We start from the raw sequence: 20,442 nt of genomic DNA, 5'->3' as shown, positions 1-20,442 counted from the left end.
GATTTAAAGTGAGCAAGAACTGAGACAACTAGCAATCTCTAAGTAGAGGAGAGACTAGCAGTTTAGCTTCCGTGATTTAGACCTCATTTGGGGAAGCTTTCTGCAATACAGCTTTCCTTCACTTACCTACTTACCTGTCACTCTACCATGTGTTTTGTGTTTTCTTCTGGTTGCCCACTTGTTTACCCCATGAGCGAACATTAGGAGTCGGCGGGTATATACAACTTTCTTTACAATCGTACAGTTTTTCCTCCAAAATGTTAATTTGAGCCTGTGACCTATAAGTAGTATGTTGAGGTCTACCTGTTAAAACTCTTCATAGATGCTTTACTTGAGATTTGGTTCTTGATTTTCATGTCTGAGGAAGCCAATAATTGGCTTGCATATAAGAAATTTAAAGGATGATGGAGATGGAAAGTCCAGTATTCTATCACTAAATACTGCTACAGACATTTTTGGACTCAAACAATACTTGTAATTGCATAGTCACATCTTTAACCAGTTGAAAAAAGCTGATGGTAAAATTTGTCATTTAAGACTTTTGCTGTCTTGCTTGTAGGCATATAGTGACCTAGGAGCAGTATTTGTTTTTCATTTCTTTGACAAAAACACCAAATGGTGTGTTCAGCTGAAGGGAAGTCGAGCTGTAAAATTAAACAACGTACTGCTGACTTGAAAGGAGCAAGGAGCACCATCAGTCCTTTAGCACTAAATAACTTCAATGCACAATGCAAATAACTTTGCATGCCTCTCTTTGGAGAGGCGATACTATAGAGTCACCTGTGCCTCCCTGTTTGCCTCTTCAAATCACCTCGCAGAGCAGATGTCCAGAGCAGTGTTATGCCATAGGGTTTTGATCTAAATGTTCTTTTTCTTGTTGGAGGAACCAACAGGCCTTTCTTGTTTCCTTTATTTTTATGCTATGGACTTTCCTTATTCCTTTGTTTAGATTTTCATGTTTCTGGAATGAATGAACTGAGGAAAGGTCTGGAGATGCTTGCACCATTTTGGACGAGATTGTCATCTCAAGGGGTTTTGCAAGAACGCTGTGCTGGCAGTTTCAAACCTAAAGGATGCCAGCTGGGAATGCACCTCATGAAGTTGTTCATCCTCTGCATGTTTGGGCCTTTAACTCTCTTACAGCTTTTTTGCAATTTGTGCATTTGGTTGACTTTCAACAGTTCTATTTTGTGGTGTTTGGGCTTGCTAATAAAGACTGGGTTGTTGCTGGCTAACTAACCTCTGGCTGTTGAAGTATCAGTAATTAGCATGTTCAGTGTGTCTTGTACCTAAGGGCTTTGCTGAGATGCTGCTCCTGTGTACTGGGATCATCTTTTGATTTGGGAAAAAAATGATTGAAAATATTTATGGTTATTTTTTTCACAGCAAGCAGTTAACATAGATTAGATTTTAACTCCCAATTCTCGCATTTGAACTACTCCTAGGGTTTTTTGTTCCTTTTAGTTTCATAATCTTCCAGCTGCTGTAAGGTTGAATAAAAGAAATTATCTGATGAAGGCATAAGGCCCATATCCCAGTGAGACTTATGTTGAAGCTGATATTAATACTAGAAACAGGATTTAATGCAGGTTTTCGTCTAAGGTTTTGTTTGTGTGTGTATGTTTGGATTTTTGGAGTAAGCTAAAAACTTACTTGAATAGAAGTGGAAAAAGCAGGTGCGATTTTCTGTTGTTTCCTCACTTTGGCTGTTGTGGAAGAAAGCTCTTGAGTAGGAGGAACATTGATTTTCTGCTTTGGATAGATGCAGTCTGCAATGGAGTGATGAAGCTGGTTTGGGACTGGAGTTGTTCAGAATTGAAAGAGTTGAGTTCTTGAGAAGCTGTTGCTTGCATGTAGTAGTAATACAGAAAGCTTGATTTAAGGATTTGAATTTTGTGAACTTGAAAACATTGCTCGATCTTTTGGAAGAACATACTCGATATCATTTTTACCTGCATATTTCTCCTCAAATGACAGTGAGGAGACTGGATAACGAGCAACCCTCAGTGGGGTGTTTCTCTTACTTTTGTGTAATCCCAATAGAGACATAATGGTTTTATACTTTCAGTCAAGATAATGTTACTTCTAGACCATAAACCTATTTCTTGTGCAGCCCATTAGTTTGTCTCCTTATCCTCAAGAAACCTGCCTGTTAATGTGAAACCCACTGGTTAGTGACATCTGTTACAGATGCAAAAGGGATTTTGACTTGCAAATCTTTAAGAAAGTGAAAGAAACTATGTGAAGGAAGATGCTTTCGCAATTTTTTTTCTTCCTTTGAGATATGCCTTCTATCTGAGCCCTTTTACGGCTTACCTGATGCTTGCCCCAGGCTTAGGTGAAACCTTCTGCCCCACAGTCTTGTGCATGTTTATTCAGCCTGACACTCGGGTGGTAAACTGGTGTGATGGTTTAGGAGAGCTGATGAAGTTCTCCTTTCATCACCAGGTCCTTTTTGGGACTCAGATGTTCAGATGCTTCCTTGGCTTCCCTGAACAGTTGGTGTTATGGGTCTCCTGCCACCTTGCAGCTGGGGTTTCTGGTCAGTGGTGGGGTGTCCAGGCCAAGGATGTTCCTCATTACAGCTTATAATGCAGGGGGCATCAGTAGTCCTTGAGCGCATAAATAATAATAGTATAATAATATTCACTAATATTAACAGATTTGAATTCTGAAGTTGAAGTCTAGTTAAGGTATAAATTGTGCTGTTGAAACCTTGCAGAAAGCCTGCAGCTATTTGATGTATTTCGTAGAAGCAAAAATACCAAATGTTTTGTCAGGCTCAAATAAGGGAGCATTTCCACTGTCTTTTGCTGCACGGGATGTTTTTCAGTTGGCTGGTCTGATCTGAAAAGCGGACAGAAATTAAGGAACCATCCTGCTGGTTTTAGAAGTAGTTCAGCTGTGTGGAAGAAGTGGTGGAAGTGAATCATTTAGCTCTTTTCAGTGCTTTCAACTTGCATTTGTACCATGCTTATGTTGCACGGAGAGATGTAGCAGGAAGGGTGAGGGGTTCTGATGCTTCTCCTTATAAGTTAATTGAATGAGAGGAGGATTGAGGTGTTGTTTCTTTGTGCTTTGAGCATTAAATGCCTGTAACAGGAGTCTGATAAACAAAAAAACCCTTGGAGAATAACTTTTCTAATCCTGGACAGTGTTTGGGGAAGGAGACCACTTAAAAGGTGGCTGGTTTAGAAGCAGGCAGCATAAATACAGACTTTCTAATAAATACCAGTTTTCAAGTAAGCAGAGATTTTGAGTTTTAAAGATGAGCAGCGTTTTCAGTTGGTTCTTTCTGCCTTCATAATTCTGTGCTCCTCCTCCTGGGTTGCATGCATCTCCTTTTATTTATTTATTTATTTATTTTGATTACTGATTACTTTATGGTCAGCACAGTGCTCTGTGGGAAATGCATGTGTTTCAAAATAGCTGCCACAAGGGGTGGTATCTGACGTTTTTCTGACTTTAAAAGCCAGGAGAACAGTAGTTGTGCTTAAGCTTTTATTCTGGCTGTTTCCTGACTATGTAGGAGTACATGGAAGCTGTTTCAGGATGGTCTTTGGCAGCACGGAGGGTCAGTTCTCAGAGCTGGTATTGCTCAAAATAGCATGTGATGGTGTCACTAGATTTTCGCACTCATCATTGACTGGGAGGCAACAGAGCGTAATCAGGGGAGACTGGCGTTCACCTTCTGTTGTGCTTCAAACTTGGATGCTCCACAAAAATAACTAGAACTTTGGCTTTTAAGGTGTTTAATAGTTTTGAACTATTAGCCATAATCTTTTTGCTTTGTGAAAGGATAAAAATTGCTTGTTCACATCCAGAGAGGTGTAAAGTTGTTACTCTCAGTAGGCCTTCCAAGGAGACCCCCCTCCTCCCCCCAAGAGAAATGGCAATGCTTGTGGAGCATTGACTCGGTTGCAACGTTTGTCACTGTTTGATTGGTAATGTTTCCATCTCCAACTTTTCAACCTTTAATTTGCAAGAATGACGACACGTTTCCTGCTCCAGCGGACCTAGTGGTGCCAGATTTACAGCATACGGGAAAAAAAGACATCTGACAAATTGTCTTAGGGTTGCTTACTATATGCAAGTATTTCATCCTCATACTAGTTGGTAATTGTAGAGCCTAGAGGCAGAAGAGAGCATGAGCGTTTCTTTGACCAGACTCAGCATAGTGGAGCTGAGCACATGCACACTAATGTAATTGGTGTCAAGACTGTGTGTACGTATTTGGGTCTTACGGGCTCTGTTGTTTGTTGATTGGTGCTAAAAGCTGACATTGACCTACAATGCCATTTAGATCTTGCTATACTTCTAGAAGAGGTTTGTTTAAGCAGTTGATGAATATGTTAATATGCAGCTTTTAGAATTAGCAAGCAGCAACAAGCTGGTTTAAATCAACACCTACTTTAATAGAGTCTAAGTAAGCCACTAACTTTTGTATTATCTGTCAAGTGTAGTTAGCAGAAGCACTAGGTTAGCAAATCAAAATACTGTTACTTTTGTTGTTGGCAGGTCATTATGCATGGGAGAGGCAGAGGAGTAGCAGGCCAGATGGGCCGAGGACGCTTGATGCCAAATAAACAGAACCTGCGAGTGGTGGAGTGCAAACCTCAGCCCTGTATTGTGTCAGTTGAAGGGCTTTCTTCATCAACTACTGATGTCCAACTGAAAAACCTGCTGATGTCAGTGGGACCCATTCAGGTAGGTCAACCTTGGCTTATAATTTTTGTGCCAAAAGTCTTTCATTCCAGAAAGCTCAATTAATTCCCTGACACTAAATACAATGTGTGTTTATTGGTAATTTATGTTTGAAGGCCCCTCCACCCCCAAAACGCACACGCACTCTACACCTGAGAGCAAAGGCAAATATGTGATAATACTGCAGTGTAGGAGGTATAAGAGAATTTTGCTAGCCATCACATTCTTGCTGCAAAAGATTCTCCTTCATGTTGGACTTCTTGTTATCTCCGTTATGTTTACGTATAATACAAATATGGCCATTCTGTGAGGTTTTGTTACTGCAGATTAGCGTATCAAAACAAATACATTTTGGGTTGTTGTCCTTGTCTTTATTGTCGGCTTGCACTTTTTCAAATGCATCAATTCCTGTCATTGCAGTCCTGGGGTGACAGCATTTAGTGAATGCTCCCCATTTGAGATTTCATGTCATGTAACACTGCCCTTTTAACTGAAAGTGGTCTCTTTTCAAAGTATTTTTTTACTTTGTTTTAGAAGGATCTTTTTAGGAGGGGCTTGTAAGCAGTGTTGACACACACATATCAGTATATCTACCGTGACACTTCAGTTCATACATTGCCTCCTGAAACTGATATGTCAGTTAAACTGACTTTCACTAAAACAAGAGGATTTCAAAACACTGAAGGGCTTAGGAGGCCATGTCTGAATTTCTATTACATTTGAAAATCAGTCAACAGATAATGAGACCTACAGATGGTAAGAATTTTTTTGTCCAGTTTTTCAGTTTTGGCTGCCTTTTGACAGGATCAACATTTTCAGACAAATGCAATGCATTAATTGGAGCTATTGTGTGGCTTTGAGACTTCTTTAAGAATAGTATTATCTCTGTGTTGTAGAGCACAGTGCTCTCCTGAAGAGGTACCTGCCTCATTTTTGCAATTTAGTGAATGAAATAATACTGAAATATTTATCATCGGTTCAAAGAGCTTTCATTTGTTTGTGAAAGCAAAAATACTTTCACAAAATACTTGGTCCCTTCATGTCCTGTACCATTTTGTATGAAATTATTTATACAGCTCAGTTGGTTAGAGCATGGTGCTCATAATGCCAAGGTTGTGGGTTCAATCCTCGTATGGGCCACTCATTTGAAGGTTGGACTAGAAGATCTCCAGAGGTCCCTTCCGACCTTACCAATTCTTTGATACTCTATGATGATACCATTTTGAAGTGGGTTCAATTCTGAAGCACATTTATTCCATGTTTACTTTCTGAATCTTGCATGAGAATATTAAAGGAGATTAATAGAAACAGAGTTAGGAAATACTCATGGTTAAAGCAAGTTTCTGAGAATGAGCTAAAAGATTTATTTAGGACTTGCTGTTTCTTATCAGACTTCAAACTCCAGTTTCTTAATGCAGTGTCATAGACCAGTCTAGCAGATGACTTCTCTTCCTTATAGGGAGAAATTTATAACTAGTTTTCCGGTGGGATTTGGTCTATCCCTGTCTCTTACAGAGCTTGTATGCTTGGAATAGTCAGCTATACATTTGTTGGAAAGAGTGATTTTTTTTTAATCATTATCTGCTTTCTCCTTAGAAGAAATGTAAAAGTGATGCCTGAAAGTGATGGTAGAATTTAACTAATGATGCAGAAGGCTTCTGTGCTAATTCTGTACTTAAATTTCAAAAATGCTTTTTGGAAGACTAGAAATTTCCTGGCTTGTTTGAAACTGAATGATGTTTCAAAAGTGTGGATAGGGAAATGTGTACAAGGGAGAAGTGAGTCTTTTAAAGGAAGAATGTGAGATTTGGACCACTCTGTGATAAGTAGCTCATTTTTATTTTTTATGATACTATGATGTGCTGGAGGGATATTGACACTCCAAAGGAGGAGGAAGTAGCAGCAGTTGTAAGAGCCTTATAATGCAAGAACTAGAACAGAAACATATGAAAATTTATTTTGTTTCCCCTTTCCACAGCAGTAACTTGCATAGGATTGGTGCTGGATTTTGAAAGAGGTCAAAATCCCGAAGTGAATGAGTGGGTTTTCTACAGCTATAAATTGATGTTTTTATTAGTGTCTGTGCTGAACGCTGTATGAAATTTCCTGCAACTGTAGATGATCAAGAGGCTTTGAGAGTGGAGAGAGGTCTTCTATTTCATTATTTCCTCACTCCTTAAAAATGCATTTAATGAGAAGACTGAGGGGGGATCTTATCAATGTCTATAAGTATCTGAAGGGAGGGGGTTGGGGACAAACTCTTTTCAGTTGTCCCATGTGACAGGACAAGAGGCAATGGGCAAAAACTGAACGACAGGAAGTTCTACCTGAACGTGAGGGGGAATTTCTTCCCTGTGAGAGTGACGGAGCACTGGAACAAGTTGCCCAGAGAGGCTGTGGAGTCTCCTTCCCTGGAGACATTCAAGGCCTGCCTGGATGCAACCCTGTCTAACATGCTCTAGGTGACCCTATTTGAGCAGGGAGGTTGGACTAGATGATCTCCAGAGGTCCCTTCCAACCTTACTGATTCTATGATTCTGTGAACATACCTCATTTGCAATGAGGAGCAAGGAAGTGGGCCATTAGGAATCTGAATAGCGAAGGGTATCTTGCCATGTAGGGTTTAGAGATTTTATGCATCTGGCTAGTGTGTGAGGCAAGTGCAGGGTAAAGCCAATAACTAGAGCAGAGAGAGAGATGGTAGCAAAACGAATCTTGGGCAGTGCCAAACTCCAGCCTCCGAAGATGAAGTTGAGGTGTGGAAGTTTGATGATCTGAGATGGGAGGGATTCAAGAAGGTGACTAAAAAGGGGTAAAGTGAGAAAAAGAGGAAAGTCTAGGAAGTTGTAGCTGACTCCATTTTTAAGATGTAGACTGTCTTGGCTTCAGACATTGACTATGATCAGCTAAACTTCCCTTGATGAGCCAAACTCTGGAATTTAATTTACTCCTAGATGGGGCTAATGTTCATTTCTAACAGTTGTAAAAGAGGGTTCAAAATCAGAATCAGAACTTCAGGAGTGTTCTCCTCTCCCTGCCTGCACTGAGTCTTGAAATGGCACATGCAGACTGTCCAACACCCAAATCCCTTTATATATATATATGCTTGTGTGTGTGTATATATGTATATAAAAGTATGTATATGCACACACATATATGTGATATATATCACATATGCATACATACACATATATATACATACAAGTCTTGGAAAGCAATCTTTTTTTTCCAAAATGGTATGCAAATGTAGCTTGTAAATCTGAATTTTGCCTCTTGCATGAAATTTTGCTGCTCTCAAGACATGTGAACATTGAAATGGCTGTGCTAGGGCATAGCCCCCGGATAAGGGGAAGAATCCTTCACAATGTCTTCCCTGCTCTTTGGCAGCAAGATTATCTAACCTAATGTCAAAGATCTACTTAATGCATGCCTTCCGTATTGGTTTATCTGTATAGCAATTAAACCCATGCCAGCTTTTATTTTCAAATCTATAGCTTAACTTCTGATTTTGTTGGAGTTTGCATATCCTGTATATGTTTTCTGTCTTGCAAATAAGATCTTCACTAGCAGCACAACAGAAAGTCTTATGCATCTAGGGAAGAAAGTCATGAATTTACTAGTGAGGTGAATGGGGAGAGAGAGATTACTCAGTTTTGCCAAGCACACAAGGTTTGGTGGATTTTTTTGACATTTACCTTTTGCATACCACTGTCATTATCCAAATACAACTACCTTGCACAAAGCTATCTTGGGAAGCAAAGTTGCAAACAGAATCTGCAGTGCTTAGTGCTTCCAGTTCTAGGGGTACTAGATTCTAGAGATACTGGGTGGAAGGAAATCTTTGGGACTCCAGGGACAGCCCCTTAGTCATAGCTGCATTTTACAACTCAAACATGATTAATTTAGCAGGCAGAATTCTTTCTTATGTGGTTTGCTGTCATACTCTGAAGTTAGGCTTTCATATATAAATACAGTACTGAAGTAAAATCTGAGTGATGAATCTAACATAATTATAAACTGTAAATATAATTACGCATTCTAAAGTGTTTGAAAGTATAGAAGATTTCAGAGCACATCACCAAAGTAGAGCCTCCTGGGCCTGCACTGGAGCAGTGACATTCAGTACACATCCATCCAGAACCACCTGCTAAAGTAGATTTTAATAAGTTGTAAAGGGCATGAAAAGCTTATCACTTTTTTTTTTTGTTTTGTCCTCTTGAACCCAGGTTTAATGTTATTCTGTCTCAAAGAGATATCTAGTCTTATATTAAAAAAAAAAAGAAAAAGAAAAAGAAAAGAAAAAAACTTCAGCTAATTATTGCCAGCTTCATTTGTTTTTCAGAGTGGTGGCAGGTACCGGGGTTCATGTTGTAGCTCTTCAGATAACTTGGACTCATTCCGTAATTACCGTTAACCATATTTTTTTTTTATCACGTGTTTCCAAACATAAAGCTTCAGGGCAGTTCCCACTACTACATTGCAAAGATTTCAGATCACAAATTCTCTGACCTAAAAATGGTATTTTTCTGTTTTATATCGGAGCTGATTAGAATGCTGCACCTGTAGCTGTATTTGGAGTAGTTTGACGAATACCTCGGTTTTACTCTGATAATGTAGTCATTTCTTTTCCAGTCTCAGAAGGGAAAAACAATTGCCTTGTTAATGCATTTCTCTGGGCGTTCTTAGAGTGATAGTGCTACCTAGTGCTCAGCTGGAGCAAAGACAGGTACGTGCACTAGCCCAGGATTTTAAAATGATTTATTTTTAGTTTCAAAGCTTCTCAGTGAGAATGACAAGCAAATGTAGATGAATGATCCCAGAACGTGAGCGCTGGGCCAGGAACGGCGGAGTTGCTCTCGGCATGACGTGACGCACGAGGCGCGCAGTCCTGGCTTGGTGATCTGTTCGTTCTTCCTGCCTGCAAAAACATTTTCAGCTCTTTGAGATGAGGACCTCTGCCAGCTCTGTGGCCTGTGGGAGAAGACCTTGGGGCTCAGTGGGGAGAACAACTGTGTAACAGAGTTATTCAATTCAGCTGTGCTACGGCATCCTATGTGAGCCTGGAGAAGCTGATCTAAGTCATAGGGCAGGATCCTTTCTTCTCTTGCGGCATACAGGGATTGAAGCTTGAGCATTTTTAAAGGGGGATAATCGAAAGACAAAGATGGCAGAAAAGGGAAAGCAAGGACAGAAAGGGGAAGAGGTCAGATGCAACACCTGAAGGAAAACTTAATACCTTGTGGTCCAGATTCTGGGTTTGTACGTAACAGGTACGGGAGTGCTGTCTCCAGGAAAGATGTTTCAGGTGTCAGGGAGCTGTGTGAATAACAAAAATGGGTCTGCATTGCTTGATGGGAGGGAAGAGCAAATTGAATCTGATCTATTCTCAGCCAGTGCCTGCTGTGCAGCCGTTCAACCTATCGCATAGGAGCTTAGATCGCACAACAGCAGTGTTGTTAGTTAAAGTTTTGCACTTTGTTATTGAACAGACCCTTTCCTTAGCAGCTTTATATGGACTGTTACTCCCAAATTCACCAGTGAACTGAGTGTACAGTCTATTAGATAGTCCATTTGCTTCAATGGAAAAAAATTAAGTGAAGAAGGAAACTTATTTCCCATGTGTCTGCTATAATTGAAATAAGTGCTGGCTCCAGTCTCACTCCCTGCCTGCTTGTTTTCTGTTTCCCAGTGCTCCATTAGCTCCCTTTTAACTTCTTCCTCTCTGTGTAACCTCCGAGAGCTTTGGTGGTGTTGAAGATGTTGGTTTTCTGCAGGAGCTTTCTTGCTTGCTGCTCCTGGATCTCTTGCTGCTTCTCTCAAGCCTCTGTCTTTGTTTTGCAGCAAAGCTTGCTAGAGACCGTTGTGCTGCTATTACCATACAGGCTATTTCAATATTCTTTTTTTTTGATTCTGACAAATTGTAGATTTAAGGAGCAAGAATGTGGAAAGGAGTAATCTGAGGCCTGCAAACACTCTGCAGACTTGATAGTCTACAGATTTGATGAAAGGTCTGTAGGGGGAATAATGTTTACGCCGTAGTCACTGGCAACTATTTTAGTTGCAGAGAAAGCTGTAGCTTGTGACTTTCTTTTAATTGTCTAATTAAATAGTAGATTTTAAAATAGTTATAGGCAAACTTGCAATCAAGAAGCATTAGTGATCGTGAAATAACTGCAAGAATGAGCCACCATGATTTTTTCTAACTCCATTGCATTTTCCATTCTACACAAGACCTGAATCTTTGTATGCTAAATTCCAAAGAAATGGAAAAAGAAGATAATGAAGATCCTTATCAGTTCTGTGCTACCTAAACCCTTCCTGTATAAAATAATCCTTCTCAGCCTAAAACAGGGTTTTTAAATGCTGAGGGTGTTCCAGACCTTAATGTCTCTTCTCTTACTCCAAGATTGAATGGGAAAATACATAAAATACTCCTGAAATGATCTCATGTGGTCAGTAAAAAATCCTGTATGGTAGATTTGTACACTATAATCTGTAAAGTCTTTGAAATCCCCCAGAAGTTAGTGTATTATCAATCCTGTAGACCTAGTGGATCCAGGGAGGGGTTTTCATCTTCTAGTATCTGTCCAACTAGGTCAAGTTAAAGAGAAAATGTGAAAGAAGTTGTTTTTCTCAGAACTGTGATATTTGGAAGGATTGTGATATTTCAGTTTAGCAATTGATAATAAAAGTTGTTGTGGGGCACAGTGTGGCAACATGTAAATCTTAGGCAGAGGAAACTTGAGTGTCACCGTGTTACGTGGGAAGAGGAGGCCGTAGATCCAGTCGTCTCCAAAGGAGGTGCTGTCCACTTGGCTGCTCCTTGGCTTCACCTCCTTGTTTTTTGGTATCCTGCAAAATCAACAGGTAACAGAGATGTACGGTTTTTGGATCAAATTATTGGTGAAGTATGATGCTTGGAAAAAGCAGACTCGTATCCTTATCTTTATAGTGGAGAGCATAAGACTAAAGATTATTTTGGTATTATATGTTCTTTGAAACTGAACGAGCCGATGTAATTAATAGCATATGAAGACCGATCTGATGTTCTTAGCTTCTTGTCGATGCTCCCTCAGACCTTAAGCCACCATACTGAACCTTTTGTTTCAAGAACGCTGTTAATCTGTGGTGCAGTGGCTGAACACTGTTGAAGGAAGTGTTTATTGTAGATTTGAATGTGTTTATCTCGAAGTAACATGTAGTACATGTATAATAGGATGTTACTCAAGCGTTAGGGTATAAACTGAAAGTCATCTAGAGCTTGTAAGGAAAAAATCCTGTTGCTGATAGTATGCAATTCGTTTGTATTTGTGCACTTAAATATGTCGGGCATAGCAGCAGCTGTTAAGAACTTGAACCTGGGAGGAAGTAGGATCAGGAAAACACTGACCTGTTTCACTGTAGCAAATCTTAGTATGTTCTTGGAAATGTGTTACAGCAGGGCTAGCACTTGTCATGAGAGACAATTTTTTTGCCTTTTTTTTATTTTTGTATTAACAAAATATGTTAGACAGTGGTACTGAGAATTCAGGGAACTTGTTAAAGCACTCTTTACAAGTAAGCCGACTAACACAGTGGATGGTCTGATTGATGAAAGTGGATAATTAAAAATAACAGCTTTCTAGGAGGTTATTTCAAGATCACTTTGTAGTGAATATGTGAGCACTCGAGCTATCCTGAGAATGTTACAGGCACTAGTAATATTAAATTTTATCACTGGAAATAGTATTTGCCAAATTCTTTTTAAAAGGTGAAAAAATTAAGGGTATTAAACTAAAGAGGAAGTATGATTATGACATGCAGCAATAATTAAATTTGAATGTGTTTTCCCAGTACATGTATTTGGAATCCAAAAAGCAGACGCTAATGAAGTAAATCTTCAGGATTGAACAAAATTTTAAGCTACTAAAAATCTATAGGTTACACCCCAATACCCTAAGACTTGATGTTGAATTCCTTATATGCATGAAAAGTCTGCTTTCTTCAGAATATTGCTGTTAGCATCATGAAGTGCAGGATCCGTTCTAAACTGCATATTATCCAGCATTCAGAGAGACAGAAATAATACCAAAGAATGAATATGCAGGTATTTTATTTCAGATTTTCACTGAAGTGGAACACTTCTTGTATTCCCAACTGATAACCCATCTGTTCAGTCTCTGGGTGGCAACCAGGGCAAGACCTAGGCACACCAGCAAAACTGTGCTTGCTTGTTCTGTGCCTGACAGCTAATGTTGCTAGTCACTTGACTGTATAAGCTTATACTCACAGCTTAAGTCTTAATATCATACTACTTGTATACTATACTTAAATATAATTATTTAATAATGTAAGTATATATTGTGCCAAAATCAGAACATAAATTTTCAAGAGAATTTTGTTAACTAGATGAATGATGTCAGTATCTGTAAGTTATGATAGATTAACATCTTTTTAAAGAGACAATATAGATCATACTTCTTACTGAGATATTAAAAATCTTTGTCTGGAAGGGTGTTTATGGTGGCATTTCAAGCAATGGTGTTCATACAGTCAAAGTACTTGCTTAATCACTGTTGTCTTTTGTTCTTGGTAAAACAAAATCAGAAGGATTTTTTTTATGCTAAATAAGGCAAAAGTTAAGTGTTTCAGCATCATTTTCACTATCACAGTTTGAGTGCAGCAAATGTTGAGAATTAGTATTAAAACTATTTGAATTAGGATTTTTATGATAGTTTCCAAGTGGAGAAGTATCATTCATTTTGCAGTCCCCCATACGCTCTCCGCTTAAAGCCTGGGCGCAGGTAAGAGCACGAGTCAAGAGCCCTCCGACGCTCAAAGTCGCTGCCCTATGACTGCACCACGGGAATGAACCGCGGGTTGTTCGTCTGTTCAGTGAAGGATCAGATGGGTTGGCTTAAATGGCAGTGAGTTACCCTCGACGTTGCACTGAAGAAGAGGGTGCACCCATCAGCAGCTGTGTAGTAACTAATGCCTCTGCAACGCTTCCGAGCGTAACTGCTTCTCTAACCTCAACCCGTGTCTTCGGGTTGTAATTCAAGTCTTCACTTAAGCCATGGGTTGCGTGCGTGTTAGTTGGTTTTCTTTTCGTATTATACAAATGGAAAATGTCAGCTCCGCTTACTAGTACTTTATGATAATATGCTAACACTCCGAGGGATAAACTCAGAGCTAGCACCTCGCTGGACACAAGGCTGTCTTTGCCTGATGGCCTTAGCTAGTCTGCACGGCTTGTGTAGCCGCTCCGAACTGTAATTTTCAGTTTTGATATTTTGTTCCATTGAGAATAAGTAGTGCTTTTGTAGCTAGGATGAATTCTGTAAAAATTCTAGTTGTCATAATTTAAATTAAGTTTTAATTTAAACTACTGTCAGGATGAGCTTTCAGAATTTCTACCAGAAATTGTGAAGTTGGAAGTAAACTCGGAGTATAGGTGGCTGCTTCTTCCATTGCAATTCTTCAGACAGTACTTTTGTTTCTATTGTCCATATTAACAAGTGACATTGAATATTGTAAAGATGCTTTTCAGTAGACTTATCCAAGAATAATGCTTTGCTGCTAAAGCAATTGAGTATTAAAATTGGCTTGTATTTAGAAGTGTTCTGACTGTGTTTATTTGCCTTGGGAAATATAACGATAATGCAGCATAAAGATGAACAGGCTGTGACATATTATCCAGACAAGTCAATCAGTAAACTTTAATTTGTGTGAAAGTACAGATATATTGTTTATAAGAAGATTTAGATACTTGCTTTTCTAATTTCACTGATCAGCCTACGCTACACCACAATGTCTTCCTTCAGATTTTTTTCCCCATATGCTAATTACTGAGGCAGCTTCTGAATAAACGTGAGCATGGAAACTGCAAAATCAAATTCTGATTTTGTGCATCTCAAGAACAGGATTGTAATAATAATTCAGTGGTTGGGAAAAAGTCACTAAATGCAGCTTCTCTTTTCTTTGACTGATCACAACGGGTGGCTGGAGCGTAGAGCGGTGGGAGAATGTCCTGCAGTGCTGGTAGGAGGCTCAGTTGTTAACAAGAAGGAATGAGGAACGTTCAGGAAAGGGGAGAGAGAAGTGAGGAGCAGGGCTTCGCAGCGTGCAGCTGAGGGGAGATGTCCCCATGTTCTTTTTCCAACTCCTGGTATCTGACTGTGCTCTGAAATAGCCATCCTTTCGGTGATTCAAATGGCTTGCCTCATTAAAATTTCCGTATGCTTTGAGAAATGATATAGAAAACAAATTTGCTTCTCATACATCATCTTTTTTTATTGTGGCTCAGATATTCTTTGTAATTCTCATAAATCTCGTATTAATTGAAAATCTTGCTATTTAATGACTGTGATCAGTTCTTGGACAGTTGGTCTTAATGTGGCCGGAAGAGCAGGGTCGATAGAACGTGCATTAGATACTGTTCTACAGATGGTAATAGTGACATTTGTACAGGAGGGGAACACAGACTTCAACTCCTTCATTTGCTCCAGCAGATAAGTTATAGGAAAAATGAGCTTTTTTCCCACATTTTTTCATAGATATTCTGGGCTGCTCAACAGTGTTCTTGTTGGTAAAAGGATCTTTCTGATTTAAGAAAAAAGCTCAACAATTATATCTGCCAAGTTGTTCAGGTTTTGTTGTTGGGCAGATGTCTGTTAAATGGTTTCCAGTTCCTAGAAGGAACTGGAATTAGCGACCTAAGCCATCTCATCAAGTCAAAAGCTAGCCACGTGTTTTTGTTAAAATAGCATGGGGATATACAGTTTAGAGATCAAAACACAAAGTAGGAGAATTCACCTTTTTTCCTGTTTCTGTCCTTTTAAACCTGTGGAGTGTCATGATCCTTTGATGTTAGTCGGATGAGTGAGTCCAAGGGCTTGTGTATGAAGCTGAGTTAGCTTCAGCAAATGGCTACAGGGAAACACCGCTGGCCGCTAGAATGCTGCTTCCTGAGTTGCTGGGAGTCTGAATAGGCCTTATAGGTCAGTCAGAGACTTTGCTTAACCAGTCTGTGTTTTCTCGTTAGCACAGTTGCTTAATATACCAGCTCAAATGTCTTCAACTGCGTCACTGGTCAGAGGCTGCAGGGAGTTGCACAAGGGGTTTGAGTTTTCTGTCTGATCTCAGAATCTATGCTAGATCTGATGCTCTTTCCTGAATGCTGATAAGTGTTTCTGACAGAAGAAATTTGACAACATTTCAATGATTTTGGTGCAAAATAATGTTTTTAAATGGAAATTTTAGGTGACTGTTCAAAAAATGTTTTATTTTTTGTGTCTGCAGAGTTTACAGATGCTTCCTCAACAACGGAAAGCCATAGCAAAATTTAAGGAGCCAGCACACGCTTTAGCATTTCAACAGAAATTCCACAGGTAAGTAGTTAATCACTGTTACTGCCTTCAGTTCATTTCCTTCCTTAAAAAATGAAATTTAGTCTTCTCTAGTCAATGTTTTTCTTAATCCAGTCAAGTATCTATTTTTTAGTGACCTTCACAGGTCCTTGATTTCTGTTCACTCCGTCTAGAATAAATTTGAGTACTAGGTTTAAACTTCCTTCATCTTTTTCACAGGCACATGATAGATCTGTCCCACATAAACGTGGCACTGATAGTTGAGTGATGTCTGCTGAGAGAGGTCCTTACACTAATAGGAGCGTACTGTGGCGTTACACGAGACGCAGTGGCGAGACCATCAGGTTCTGAAACCTTTCAGCTTGCAGTCTTTAATTGCTATGTTGAACTACAGAAAGCGACAAGATATCCTCAAGGAGAGCTGAACTTGAGAGGATCTACAAAGGTGGAATTTCTGTTCCGTTTGTTCACGTTCTGTTGTAACCACATGGAACTACAGATTTTTTTCAAAATGCTTGCAGTGCATATAGACACTGTTCTTCAAGATGCTACTGTGTGACCACAGTGACTTGAGAGAGAACGTTTACATCGAAAGATCTAAAAACTTTCTTCATAGCAAAGAATATTTGATAATGGTTGCTCTTATCTTCAGTGTGAGGTATTTAAATGAAAACTCACCTTTTCTAAACAAAACACCTTAGTTATATTGTATATGTGAGCATATAGAAGGTATCCTTACATAAACATGGTCTACTTCACTGAGTAACAGTATGCTAAGAAGCTTTGGAGGTGACACTGGAAAACTGTAGTTTCTATCTCTGTAAATATTCTAAGTCTGTCTTTGCATTTTCTATTCCAACACAGACTTCCATCTTCTCCTTCCATCTTCACTTATTCCATAACACGCTGTGTAGGAATAATATTGCTGTATTTTCCCTTGGCTTTTAAAAACAAAGATCTTTGCCCTCCAGTAGCATCATGGGGTAGTTGACTCCAAGTTGTAACTAAGTTGTTTTAAATGACATTGCCAGAAATAAGGAAAAAGAAATATTTAGTGGCTCACTTTAAAAATGTTACACAGGAAGAGTGGTGCATTCCTAATAGTTCTTTTGGGCTAGTGCTTCATAATTGCCATACACTTTATTTTGATTAGCTTTTTTTCTTTGAGATTTATTTTGTGACTAATGCTGAACCATATGAAACCCATAACTGCAAGGATTTAGTTTGATATGTTGTTCCCGATAAAAACAGGAAGATAAGAACTTTGTGAATCTGCAGTTCCAAAAATTATGTGCAAACTTTAAGGAGCTCTATTTTATTCAAAGCAAAATCCATAGCATTTCCTTTTGGTTAGAACCATTTAGATGGTATTGCCAAAGGAACAACTTTTTTTCCAGTTATTTTTGAATAAACTTATTAAAATGTCATCTTTATATTGGATTGCAGTTTTTATGAACATTTCTTTAGTTTTTAGACTGTGAGCTTTTGCTTGATCCTTTATTTTAGGAATACTCTTAAGCACTCCACCTGCTATATGAATGGAAGAACTTGCAGAAGCTTTGTAGGCTTGTTACCTGAGCAACCCCAGAACACCACTGTTGGTATGTAACGGAACAGCTGTGACTGGGGTCCAAAATAGGTGTGCTAAGCGGAGAAGGACGAGCTAAGCAAGTTCATAGGAGCATAGGAGCATTTCTGCTTTTGCAAAGATCTACCAGTAGCCAAGTCACAAGGACCACCTAACTGACTTTCCTACAGTTTTGGTCCAGATGTTCAATTAAGTAGAAATTATTAAAATTAATGATTGGTAAATAAAAACCGTCAAAAGTCTTCTAGAGAAAACTGCTTTTTCACTGAAATAATACAGAATAATTTAGTACTTTGAAACTGCTATACTGGCAAAAAATATTTTAAGGGTTTTTATAAGCCCATTTACAGCTTAGCAAAGGGACAGAGTAACATCACGAGCATTTTCACGTGGAAGTGAGTTTTATATCTGTCTGCCTAGTTCCACATTTATGCATAATACTTAACATTCTTCAGCACGATTGCTATGTCCTGTTCAGGTTAGCCCTAAGCCCAGAGTAGCGAAGGAGCCGCAGGTAGGGAGTGCCTGGTGGAAGCCGATCTTGAAGACTTGACACGAGCTGATCCCAGTGGCTGGCGCCGCCGAGCGCGGTGTAATTCCTCACGTCCAGGAGCACCAGCCCTCTGTGCTTCTGCCTCAGGTTCTGTAATTTTTATTTTTTAAAAATAAATGCTTATTTTTAAAACGAGTCATTAAACAGTTATTCATCCCACTGTTACAGCACAGCTTCTCTGTAACGAGAAGGATGGGAAAATGCCTAGGAGTGGAGCAGCAGTAGTGTGTGTCTGGAAATCTGTGCTAGCAGCAGCTGCCGAAACAGGCCAGCAGCTGAGTTCAGCAGTAGGAGCATCTGCAGTTGATCAGCTGTCCTGTCATAAGCAAACGTAATTGGGGTTAGAAGGTTTCCTGGAGCCTCAGAGTATGGGTTTGATTCAAAAGTCAAAGAAGTTTGTAGAAACGCTCCTGCTTTGGGTTTTGAATCCATCCCAAAGAGACTGAAGTTGAGCCAACTTAAACAAGTTTTAAAAATTTTTATTCAGTTGCTTTTTAACAAAAACAAAACAAAAAAAAAAAAAGAGAGAGAGAGAGAGACAAAAATGAGTGGCTTTGGAAGACATGAAATAGCCTCAGATCTATTTAAATATAGGAGACAATGTAAGCAATGTCTGTTTAATGACCAGATTGATCCTCTTTAAAAGCGGTTGCAGTAGATTTTTGCTTGTGCCTAGCTAGAGTGCAGGCAGACTTGCTTGCTGGTGATCTTAGCTGCTTTTTGCAGTAGCTGGATATCGGACTATACATAAACATACTATATGTATGTATGTCTATATGCATTTTATTATACACATACATACATACAATGTATTATCACTGTATCTTTATAATATCTTAAGGTTCGGTAGCAAAAGTAGCGATTAGGTGAGTCACTTGTTAAAATGTTTCTTAAGCGTCTTGTTAGTTCTCAAATCCTAACTGAAAACTGGATCTGTTGGCAATGACCAATTTGAATGAGAACATATCTTTTAGTTCCATTTATTGTGTCTCCTCCCAAAAATCACAGAGGAAGTAGAGGTAAAAGTAGACGGATGTGTTATTTCCATGTTCTCTTTCAGCACATAGTTAAAAATGAACATCTTAAGTAACTTTCTTGGAAGATCTGTTGCAACCATTATCTTGTTCTTTCTTTATCATGCATTCAAAATACAATGCAAAATACAAAAAAAAATTTAATGTAGTATGTAAATATTAAACTTTTAAAATTAAAATGTTATTCAAAGTGCTTACAGTCAACCACATCTTAGCTATTTGTTAGTTTTTTTGTGTTGTCTTATCTAAGTTTAATGGATACAGTTCCATAAACGTTGATGTGTTTTTTTTGTGTATATCTTCAAATTTTTATAAAGATGCTAGTAAGTCAATACATATATCCTGATCTGTGTATTATTTGTTCACAATTTTTATTAGGATAATTTTATAATGATTCTATTAGGCAATTCCGTAGGTGATTATATGGAGCCAACTTTTTTTTTTTTTTTTNTTTTTTTTTTTTTTTTTGAATTATTTTGTTTCCATCTTGTAGCACTGGAGAATTCACTTTATAACTAATCATATATTGCCTTGACTAAAAGATTGGTTTGGCCATATATCTGTGGTATTTTAGTAGAATGTTTTACATTTTTAAAAGAGCTCTGTCCTTTAACTTTTAAGAGTATTTACACTGTGAGACCAAGGTATGGGGTTGTAGGTTTGTATGATTTTGTTGTACAAGTACAGAGAGGTCTGCCTTGTAATACTGTTCTTAAAAGTTTGGGATATTTTTGTTTTACCCATGATTCAAGTCGGTCGTGTTGACACTTTATTTCATCAAAATGTTAGCGATTGATGTGGCACGCACTGTGTGACGAGACAATTTGCAGCCTCGGAGAAGCTCAGTAAAATTGCCGCTAGGTACAAGAAGGACACGTCTATAGCATCTTCGTAGCTGAAGGAGCTGCCTTGCAAATGTTCTTCTATAAAGTAGTGGTAGAGAATGAATTTAGACAGGGCAGTTGTTCTTGGTCCTGCTGTCTCCAGTATGATTCCGCAAGAGGAGAGTGAATACTGATGCCCTGTTCGCAAAGTATCTTCAGATACGTAGTTCGTTCCCCAGTTTAGTTCTGAAAATTCACTTTAGAATTCCAAATTTCTGTGAAAAGTCCCTCTAGCCATTAAAACACCAAATGCACTGAGCATTCGAATTCTTTCACGTTAGGTTGCCACTGCAAGGATTTAACTGAGATATATTTTTTACAAAACCGTAGG

General features: G+C 38.8%; 1 protein-coding gene across 1 annotated transcript in view; it reads left to right on the top strand.

Annotated features, from left to right (window-relative positions):
* The window catches only part of RBM33 (RNA binding motif protein 33), a 97,047-nt gene extending 77,486 nt beyond the window's left edge, over nucleotides 1-19,561 (top strand). Inside the window, exons 16-18 of the mRNA XM_085317717.1 lie at nucleotides 4,519-4,707; nucleotides 15,985-16,073; nucleotides 16,272-19,561. Of these exons, the coding sequence (XP_085173843.1) occupies nucleotides 4,519-4,707; nucleotides 15,985-16,073; nucleotides 16,272-16,320 (327 nt within the window). The 3' untranslated portion in view covers nucleotides 16,321-19,561. The remainder of the gene's footprint in view (nucleotides 1-4,518; nucleotides 4,708-15,984; nucleotides 16,074-16,271) is intronic.
* Nucleotides 19,562-20,442: the final 881 nt, after the last annotated feature.

The sequence above is a fragment of the Rhea americana genome, unplaced genomic scaffold (assembly GCF_003343005.1).
Source record: "Rhea americana isolate MKP2758 unplaced genomic scaffold, rheAme1 scaffold_50, whole genome shotgun sequence".
Classification (NCBI taxonomy): domain Eukaryota; kingdom Metazoa; phylum Chordata; class Aves; order Rheiformes; family Rheidae; genus Rhea; species Rhea americana.
The sequence above is the reverse complement of the archived record's forward strand: the minus strand, read 5'-3'. Positions and strand labels throughout refer to the sequence as shown.